This window comes from Mercurialis annua, linkage group LG6, assembly GCF_937616625.2.
Source record: "Mercurialis annua linkage group LG6, ddMerAnnu1.2, whole genome shotgun sequence".
Lineage (NCBI taxonomy): Eukaryota > Viridiplantae > Streptophyta > Magnoliopsida > Malpighiales > Euphorbiaceae > Mercurialis > Mercurialis annua.
The window spans coordinates 38,078,926-38,089,653 of NC_065575.1; the positions used below are offsets into that span (position 1 = coordinate 38,078,926).

The 10,728-nt window shown below is 34.0% G+C and overlaps 2 protein-coding genes across 3 annotated transcripts; one reads left to right on the forward strand and one right to left on the reverse strand.

Moving 5' to 3' along the window:
- The first annotated feature begins 624 nt into the window (after positions 1-624).
- LOC126686777 (uncharacterized) lies at positions 625-4,976 on the forward strand. 2 transcript variants are annotated; one of them, XR_008790927.1, is made up of 4 exons: positions 625-803; positions 1,121-1,490; positions 1,776-4,614; positions 4,820-4,976. XR_008790927.1 is itself a non-coding variant. In XM_050381006.2 (3 exons), the coding sequence occupies exons 2-3, from the start codon at positions 1,135-1,137 to the stop codon at positions 3,640-3,642; spliced, it is 2,223 nt and encodes a 740-aa protein (XP_050236963.1). In that variant the 5' UTR covers positions 625-803; positions 1,121-1,134; the 3' UTR covers positions 3,643-4,976. The 2 variants fall into 2 exon arrangements, 1 of the variants encoding a protein (XP_050236963.1); XM_050381006.2 differs by having other exon boundaries at positions 1,776-4,976.
- Positions 4,977-5,773: 797 nt separating this feature from the next.
- On the reverse strand, positions 5,774-7,684 carry LOC126686778 (protein RADIALIS-like 3). Its single transcript, XM_050381007.2, has 2 exons — positions 7,055-7,684; positions 5,774-5,921 (listed from the first exon to the last, which is right to left on the reverse strand). The coding sequence occupies exons 1-2, from the start codon at positions 7,345-7,347 to the stop codon at positions 5,894-5,896; spliced, it is 321 nt and encodes a 106-aa protein (XP_050236964.1). The 5' UTR covers positions 7,348-7,684; the 3' UTR covers positions 5,774-5,893.
- Between the last annotated feature and the right edge of the window lie 3,044 nt (positions 7,685-10,728).

Genomic DNA, 10,728 nt, shown 5'->3' on the forward strand with positions numbered 1-10,728 from the left:
TATATATGTAAGTTTATTTTTATATTCTAGTGCACCGGTAATCGGAAGACTGCTAAAAACAACACTAATATAAAAAAGAAATTTAGACATGAAAATAGAAGATTTGAAAAAGTTCAGATATTGTTAATGTAATTGTTCCTAGTCTTTTAAAAGCTTTTTCAAATAAAATTTATAGGTACTAAAATGGCAATCTGCGCATGATTAGTTAGTTTCACGTGACACATAGAATTCCAGATGGTAAGTGTAATTTATTGGAACTTCATGGTCCTCAAGTCACAATTTTACATACTTTTTTCTGGACAAATAAAATTTCAAAATTTTGAACAATATGTATTTTTAAAATTTAATTTAATTTCAGGGGCTAAAAGATGAAAAAGCCGGTTACAAGTAGACATTATCCACCGCCTACAAAAGCCCAGTTCAGTTACTAGTTTTATTTGCCCAAAAAAAAAAAGGTTACTAGTTTTATTTGGGGAAAAAAAAAGGTTACTAGTTTTAAAACTCTTAACCCATTTCGTCCATTAAAAGTAGGAGATGAAATTACAAAAAGACCCCAAAACTTTAACCCTACTACCCAGTTTGCATTTTGTACTTTGCATATTAAAAGGAAACGTACAAGCTGAAATTACCGAAAACTCCAATATTTTAAATCTAGTATCGTTTTACACATAAACAATATCTTTTGTCCATTATCGCTCTCTCGCTCGTTGAAAAATTAGAAATCCTGAAAAATTAGGGTTTTTTCTGCAATGCTCTAATCGCCGGCCCTCGGTTTTTTTCTCCTCAGCTCCTTGATTTTCTAGGTCAGATTCTCTATTTTATGATCTCCTTATCGCTATTGTTCTTTTAATTGTTTGTTTCTATATTGAATTGTTAATTTAATTTGACTTTTCTGGCTATTATTTCTGAGAAGAACCTCTGATTTTGTTAATTATCTGTCTATTTTGAATAATTGAATCTTATTCAGTCATTTTTTGCAAGATTTTTAGTGTTTGTATACAAGCTCAATTTGAATTCCATATTTTAGTGCTTGCTATTTTTTATTAGCATTGTAATTATTATTTGATGGTGGATGGGAATTCTGTTTTTCGTTGACTAATTAAATTATATGTATTGACAGTTATTTGCCAAGCCATGGCCTCTGGGAAGCTTATTGTGATTTGCCAGTCAGGTGGAAAGTTCACTGCGGCTAGTGATGGTTCCTTGGCGTACACCGGAGGAGATGCCCATGCGATTTGCGTAAATCGTGGATATAAGTTTCAAGAATTGAAGTCTGAGGTGGCAGAGATGTGTAATGTTGATCCTAATGCGTTCACCATCAAATACTTTCTCCCGGACAATATGCAGACTCTCATTACTGTATCTGGTGATAAAGACATACAGCGCTTAATTGATTTTCATGAAGACCGTAGAACGGTGGATGTTTTTGTCGTGAAAAATGAAAGTTTGCAATTGTCTCAAAATCAACCCTCGGTCGCTCCTTATTGTAGGTAAAGAATTTGTCTTTGTTAATGTGGATGAGGAATAATTTCACCTGTTCCACTTTGATTGAATCAACCTGCATTGACGAGTATATTTGTGTTTGAGGTTCTTGATTAAACTTTCACAGAACCATGTCCGACCTTTGTCAAATGGGATTTTATTTGCCTTAATCATATGTCTATGTTTCAAATTTCATGTTATTCTCATTTTTGCATATTTTGAGTAATCTCATCTCCAATTAATTGGGGCTAAGGCTTAGCTGAGGTGAGTTGATACATGCTTCTCCCTTGCAGGTCCAGTGATAATACATTAGATGAACCTGTGACCCCTATATATGTTGCTCCAGTTTCTTCAGCTCCTGCAGATGTAGACCATCTCAATTATGCGATGACTGATGTAGATGAATCTGGGCAGCAGAAACTTATTAAATCATGGTCGAAATGTATAACTGGTCTGCACCAGCAGTTTAATGATGTTAAGGAGTTGCGTGAGGCTTTACGTAGGTATTGCATTGCTCTTGGATTCAAATGCAAATTTAAGCACAATGACAATGCTCGTGTAAGTGCCAAATGTAAAGCTGAAGGTTGCCCCTGGAGATTTCATGCATCGAGGTTGTCTACGACTCAATTATTCCGAATTAAGACAATGAATGATACACATACATGTGGTGCTGGTACTGGCGTAGGGAATGGTCTTAAGGCGTCAAGGAAAATGGTAGCCACTATTGCCAAGGAAAAGTTGCGTGATTCACCAAATTTCACACCTAAGGAAATTGCCAAACAAATTCAGCAGGAATTTGGAATCGAATTACAATATTCACAAGCATGGCGTGGGATGGAGAGCGCTAGGCAGGAGCTTCAGGGTTCATACAAAGACGCATACAACCAACTGCCTTGGTTGTGTAAAAGAATATTAGAGACAAATCCTGGTAGTGTTGCCACTCTTATCACAAGGGAGGAGGACCAAAGTTTCCAAGGTCTTTTTGTTGCCTTACATGCCTCAATATATGGTTTTCAGAATGGCTGCCGTCCCTTAATTTTACTTGATACTATAACATTGAAAACTAAGTATCATTCGGAACTGCTAACTGCAACTGCATTGGATGGAAATGATGGTGTTTTTCCTTTGGCTTATGCTGTAGTAGATACTGTAAATGGCGATAACTGGCAATGGTTTTTGGAACAATTGAAATCTGCAATTTCAGTTTCTCAACCAATAACATTTGTGGTAGACAGAGAGATGGGCTTAAGACATTTTATTTCCATGGTATTCGAGGATTCTTACCAAAGTTTTAGTCTTCCTCATCTATCGGATGAGCTAAAGATGGGTCTTAAGGGCCCACACACAGAAGAAGTTGCTCGTGCCATTGTTGCTCACCTCTATGATGCTGCGTTGTCAACAACTACTGATGGATTTGGGAAATCCATGGATTGCATTAAAAGCATCTCTCCTGAAGCTTTTGACTGGCTCATGCAAAATGAACCCCAACATTGGGCAAACTCACTTTTCCGAGGTTCACGGTTTGACCATGTTGCATCCGATGCTGGTCAGTCGTTCTATAGCTGGCTTAATGAGCACTCTGTTTTGCCTCCAGTGGTAAAGGTAATTGACATCATTCGCCAAAAATTAATGGAGTTGATTTACACCCGAAAGGTAGATTCAGATAAGTGGTTGACAAGAATGACTCCATCCTTAGAAGAGAAATTGCAAAGAGAGATTCAAAAAGCAGAGTCGCTTAAAATTGCAATGTCACCTGGCACCGGTTTTGAGGTACAGGACTTTCTAGGGGTTGTTAGTTATGTTAACATCGACACATGGAGCTGTAGTTGCATGGCATGGCAAGTTCATGGTTTCCCGTGTTCCCATGGTGTGGCTGTCCTTCAACATTGTGATAGAAATGTGTACGATTACTGTTCCAGATATTATGCAACCGAATTATATCGGCTGGTGTATTCAAAGCCTATAAACCCTGTTCCGACAACAGATAAGCCTCTTGGTACCTCCGAAATCCAGGTACATCCTCCTGCTCTTCGTCGTCACTCTGGCCCAACGAAGCAGAGGCGAATGCGGTACAAAAAAGGAGTGATTAAAAGACCACTACATTGCAGCAAGTGCAAAGGAGCTGGTCATAACAGAGCAACATGCCATGTGTACTCGTAAACCCCTCCTATTTATTAAACTGTGAAGGCTTTGTACAGTACCTGGGAAGATCACCATCTCTGGCAGGTGAATTGGCTGGTTGAGATAGGATTAGTAGAAAGTTCATAGTTCAAATAATAATTATTTTGGGCATCATTTATAATTGGTTTTAGTCTCTCTGATCTGCTCAGATTTTCAAGGTTTTACTTAGTCCCCAATTAGGTTGTTTTAAGTTGTGACTCTCTTCTTCTTGAAATGGTAGACATGTTTCTTTAAAAGACTATGGTTTTGTCGATTTTCGTTTAAGTTTCGTCTGTTTCAGCGTTTTCTTTTCTTTGTAACATATGTGAGGTTTTCCGATAAAAAGTCGAGATTAGAATTTCGATCCAGTAAATTCTGGGTTTGATTTGGTTGTTCATTTTAATCATTAAGAAGAGGCAGTCGATTTTATTTTTTCCTCCGATGCATCCGTTCATTTTCGTAGATTGCTAGATCACATTGTATTCAATACATTCATATCTAGTGCGTATTTTGAGTAAATACCATGTAGAATCAAACTTTTTATTGTATACGGACATAAATTCTGCTAAAGAATCAATGATTTAGTGAGAAATTGTATAATATAAAGTTATAAACATTCAAATGACTTTTGGTAATGAGTTAAACCATCAAGTTGCAAGTACAAAAGAAGAAGAGTGCAGTACATAAAAGGAGCTTAAAGAACAGGCTTGCAATAATAAGTACTGAAAAGCAAGTGCTTAATCTAGTTAGTACTAGGTAGTACATAGTGAGGTGGTGCAAGTATAATTTGATAGTACATGCATGTACTATATATAACAACCACCCTTCAGCCTTCTAATTTGTATAAAATCCAATAAACATCATAATACCAAACACCCATCAGAGAAATCCCTTGCTTTTGTTAGTTTTTTCAGGAAATTTTGTGTCTTTTTAGGAAATTTTGCAGGGACGAACCGTTACCGTGAAGTTACGGTAAATGATGGATTGAATAGGGGAAGAAGGAGACAGATAAAGACTGGGAACAGGCAGAGCATGGATGGAGCTACTAACAGACGTTATCTGTTTTGGCTCTACCCATGCACTGCCTCTTCCCTGGCTTCTTCCTATTTTTTTTTTCTTTTCCTCCTGTAACTTATATTTATTATTGGTTCTAATTGAAATTCTAGAATTTTTGCAGGTACGTCATGCTGCTGAGATGTATTTTGAGGGGGCAGAGTTACATTTTTCCCATGGAGATCAGCAACTTTTGGTTCAGTTTTATTTTGTTAAATGTTGATCAATGTTCAATCGTTATCTGGCATTCTCTTTTAATAAAGATTTCTTTTTCTTTTTCACTTACCAATTATGCAATATTTTATATATTCCAGCTATTTGTGAGAAGAAAAAGAAAATTGATAAAAGAAAACAGAGGACAAATATCTAATTTTGTATTTCTGGTAAATTGTTGTTTCTGCAAGAGTAATTTTCTATTTTACTAATGTGACATTTTCAAATTTCGTCCGGCGAGATTCAAAAAATTACATGTGGTTATACTTGTTATGAATTCGAGCCTCATGTGATTATAGTGTATCTAAACATGAAGGGTGTTATAGTGGATTTACAAAAACCAAGGGTGAGTTAGTGTATTTCATTAAAACATAGGAAGGTTTAAGTTATTTACTCTTCAAAAAATTACATGTGATTATACTAGTTCTGAATTCGAACCTCATCTGATTGTACCGGTCAAACCGAGTCAATTTCGCTCGCGAGATAGTCGAAGCTCCACTCGATAAAACTGACACGAGTTTCAATAATTTTATTATTTTAATTTATATATATGTTGTAAAAAAAATAAACTATGTAAATTTATTTATTTATATAAAGAACTATAGTATTTAAATTTTATAAAATTGTTGAATATTTAATTTGATTAAAAATATTAAATAAAAATGAGACTTGATTAAATTTGTCAAGATTGTGAGATTTTAATAAGTTTCGAAAATACTTGAAAATTCTCTCTAAAAAAAGAAGAAGAAATACTCGAAAATAAAAAAGTCAATCTCAATACTCAACTCGTTTGGACCTCTAATTCAAATTAGCTAAAGTAATGAAAATTAGCAGCAAACAGGCAAACGAAAAGTATAAATCAGAATTTGGAAAAACTAAGAAACTAGGATTGCAATAGAATTATAGAAGCACAAATCCTTGTGTTACACAATGATTAGATTTACTATGTGCTTGCTTTACCATTCTTCCCGGCCAACTCTACTAATCAATTTATGTCCAATTGTATCAGCAACCTGTGGTAATAGACACACACAGTAAATACACACAATGTAAAAAAAATTATCTACATATAAAAATCACCTATACAATAAACTTATATAATTATGGATTTTAAAATCTCTTAGTACTTAAATAGGTATTTTTAGAGAAGTAGTATGATAAAAATAATTCTAAAATTTATGCATTTTATTGATTTGTTGTACAGTGACACAACAAATGTATAAAATAGTTATTCCAAAATAAATTGGTGAATCAGATAGTATCACGCTTACCGTATTTTTTTCAGATCTATATTAAAATTTAAATAACTATAAAAATCAAAACACGTACGTATACAAGCAATACAAATTTAGGTTCTTGGCTCTATATATTTGGATCTTTACCAAAATATTTATCAAAATTTAACCCCTAAACTGTAAGTTTTTAGTCACCTCAACGCGTCTTAATCTTTGCTTTTTTATTTTGCAATTTTAAATAGTTTCAAACGGTTTAAAAAAAAAAGATTTGAAACTGTTTTAGAAACCATTTCTTAATCAGGCTGTAAATAAAATTCAATTTTTTTTTAAACAACTTCAAAATGGTTTCGAACAGTTTCTAAAAACACATTTGGAAACTCTTTAAAATACTTTTTTTTAAAACGTCGTATTTTTATAAATTCTTAAAGTAAAAAATTTCAAAAAAAAAAGATAAAATAGTAAATTCTCGAATTCAAAATATTTTTATATTGGAATATTTTTGACAAATACTCAAATTAAGTGCACAAGCCCAGTCCAAAATGGTCGGGCGAATACTAGCCCAATGATCATGTCTACATGCCAATCGCCAACAAGTTCATTTGCTAATGTAAAATTCACATAGATTGACAAATCAAAACAAGACAAAATCCATGCCTATTAGCCTGCAGATCTATGATGAAATCAAGAACACAAATATCTAACAATTCACCATAAAATTTGCAGGATATTATCTCTGATTTTAAGCAATTTTGTTGAATTAGGAACACATTCCAAAGAAGAACAGAACATGTTATAATTCATGAAATGTTTATGCCATGAAACATGCACTGGTAAAACAAAATCAAAACAGAAATCAAAGCTAGACAAAGAAATAAAACAAAACAAAAAGCAATTAAATAAGGAAAATATACTTATGATCATCTTCTGTCCAGCACACAGTTTGAATAGAAGAGTCAACTTGAAGACAAGAACAAGCTTCTGCAACAATGGCATGATCCAACTGACCGGACTCAATCCACTGCAAATCCTCCAAAAGAATCACATAATGTTTCCGAACATCCTCCGCACTTTTTGTCCCTCCCACCATACACGCCACCGCTTCCCACCGATCAGGATCCTCCTCATCCACAACCGCCAACGCCACCTCGAACAGCTTGTTCTCCTCCCAGCTCCACCCATACACCATCTTTGGAATATCACCCATTAATCCCTTTGACCAATCTTCTGCTCAAGACTATTTCTTGCAGACCAAACCAGGTTCTTGTTCACATTATCATCAGAATCTTTTATTTCTATTTTTGTTTGATTCCCTTGACACAGATTCTAGCAGCCCTCAGTCTTTGGAGGGTTGTCAGATTATGTGTATGTAAGAGACCAAAGATCTTCTCTTTTTAAGAATAGTTTTCTGGGTGTTTGTCTGTCAGAGACAATATGCAATCTTTTAATCTAGATCTATGCGTAAGCAATGAGATATATATATATTATATAATACTAATCAAAATTAGTATAAGAGATTAGATTACTAATCACCAATAATCATAAAAAGACAAAACTTAAATTTTCCACTAACCATTTCTTGCAAAGACTCAGAATCCCAATTTGTTTTAATTTCCAGTTTAAGCGATTGGATTTCATTGGTTGTTAAGATCCGAAATTGCTGGCATCATAAAATAAAGGGAAAAGGTCATTTATACCTCTAAAATTTGACTCTATGATCAAATAAGCTTTTGATGTCTTGAATGATTCAAATATGCCTCAAACTTCTAAAATTTAACGAATAAAGGATCAATTCACCCCCCTCAATTTGGCACGAAATATCAAAAAAGTCATTTTGGACGTTTTTGGATCAAACAAACCCGCAACTTGTATTTTTCGGTCAAAAAACCCCTCCCCCACTCTCAGCTAAGCAAGTGTGTTACACTCTCCGGAAAAAAAATGGAAAAAATTTAAAAAATTCTCAATATTTTATTTATCTCTTAAATTAATACTTAATAATTTTAATTTTCAATTACAACTTTTAATATTTAAAAGTTCAATAACTAATTTATTTCTTAATCAAAAATAAAGAATCTTTTTGTATTTTTTCCCTTCTTCTTCTTCTTCTCTCCCATTTCTTCTTCTTCTTTTTCTTTCTCTTTATTCCGACCACCACCATCCGCCGCGGTCGCCTCCGTGCCCCACTACCTCCGTCCCCCACCAACTCAGTCCCGACCATCTCCTCAGGCGAGGAGCAGAGGAGCAGCAGATCTGCTCGAGCAGATCTGCGTTTATGCGAGGAGCAGAGCTCCTCGCCTGAGACGAGCGTTGCTCCTCACTGCTCCTCGTTTTAGAGCAGCAGATCTGCTCCGGAGGAGCAGATCTGCTGCTTCTCAGGCGAGGAGCAGCGGCTCCTCGCCTGAGGAGCGGTTTTTGATGGAAGGGGTCGGTTTGCGACGGAGGGGGACGGGCTGTGACGGAGTGGGTCGGGTGGTTTCCGGCGGCTTTTTCCGGTGGTTTAGATTTAGGTGGTTAAATAAAATAATTAGACTAATTAGGTTTAATTAGGAATTTAATTGTGTTTAATTAAGGTTATAATTGTGATTAATTAAAATTAATTAGCTTAATTAGTAATCTCACTCTCTTTTTAGGGTGTTTTTGTGTCAGAGGGGCTGATTTGAGCGAAAAACGCAAGTTGCGGGTATGTTTGACCCAAAAACGTTCAAAATGACTCATTTGATATTTCGTGCCAAATTGAGGGGGTGAATTGATCCTTTATTCAAAATTTAACTCTCAAATAAATTTTTAACGTCTGAAAAGTTTTAAATTTGCCCCAAACGTCTAAAAAAGTGAACAATCAGACTCTTATTTTGAAGCATAAATGAGAAGTTGGGAGTTTGGTTGTCAAAATTTGGAGACCTGGTTGTTCACATTTTAAGACTTTGGAGGCATATATTTGAACCATTTTAAACGTTGAATGTTTACTTGATTTTGTAGTCAAACTTTAAGGGTATAGATGAATTTTTTCCTAAAATACAATATTTTTATAGAAAAACAATATCAAAAGTTTCTAACTTGGAAGAAAAGAAAAGGACTTTTGTGGGCAGGATTGGTTGATACCTGATTTTTATAAAAATTCAAGATTGGGTCATTTTCAAGGACTTTTTAAAAATGCGAGGAGGAAACAGTTTTACTGTTGAAGAGTGGAATTTAGGACTCAAATGAGGTAATTATAATAAGTTGGTTTTGTAAATTTGTTGATAAAACAAACAAAATATGTGATTTGTTTGGTAATTGATTGCTACGATTAGGGAAAATTAAAGTATTTAGCAAGTGTGTCGTTCAATGAGGACAGTTAGGACCCATGAATTAACACTTAGCTCCGTATCTCTGCGGGCTCTTCTAGTGGCCGTCTGTGCGTCACATGTTTCCATGCATGTGGATTCATTTGAGAACCATATACTTCACATTGTGTTTCCTTCTAAATATCTAAGTTGTTCAAATCTTTGAATTTATTAGGGTTATTGAATTTTTTTTAATTTGCAGTTTGCTTATCAAAGTTCAAAACATTAAAATTGATTACTTTATCATAGTTTTAGTGATTTTGAGAGGGTTTTAATGAAGTTCGATTAATTTATTGTCTCCGTGACATCTGAACACAAACAAGAGATATATCACATCTTTTGTTACCATATCACCTTCTTCATTATCTCACATTTTAATTTCAGAGTGAAATCTTCTGGATTTTATTATAAATATATCGGAGTGGCTAAAATTATGATACGCTAATCAATTTGTAATGTTTTGAAATTCAATGAACAAATCGAAAATAGAGAAAATTACAGTAACTCACATAATCAATTATCCAATTTAATGATATATTCGTTATAAGAATATTTTTAATTTGAATGAAGTAAAAAAAGTTTGGAACTAAAGTGTTATATAGAATTGGAAATGTATAATTATGTTTTAGAAAACTTAAAAAAAATCTCAAAAAATAAAATGTCAAAGTTTGAAAAATTTGACATAATATTTAAAAATAAGTAATAAAGATATTTACATATTGATGGATTGGTGAGTTTCACGATGGCCTAAACCGGTAAAATAAGGTAAATAACTTATCGGACGGTGGTGGTCCGATTAACTCTCTAATGCTTAAGTGGGTGCTAAGTTTAAGAGAGAATATTGTATCCAAGTTCAGTTGAGTGTGTAGGCAATACCTCGGTCCTTTGTATATTGACGAGTGAAAATTTTGTAGAGTTCTAAAAGGAAAGTGATTCCTTTTAGGAAGTTCAATATGAAATAGAAAAAGAATTCTTGTTCACAATATTATATGTTTTAGGAATGAATACTAATTAAGATTGAGTCATAAATAGGATAGTTTTTCTATATTACATCTATATAGGAGACTATCTTCGATTCATTTAGAAGATTTAGGATTTCTGCAATCTTTCTTAATTATTTATCGCTGTTATAGTCGACCTCGGATTCAATTTTTAATGAGATTTGTATCCAGATTCTGATCTTTTTTAATGGCTGAATCCTAGACGATTCAGTTGTTATCTCTTTGAGCGAATTCATGTTAAACTTTATTCTTAAGCTAGCGAAT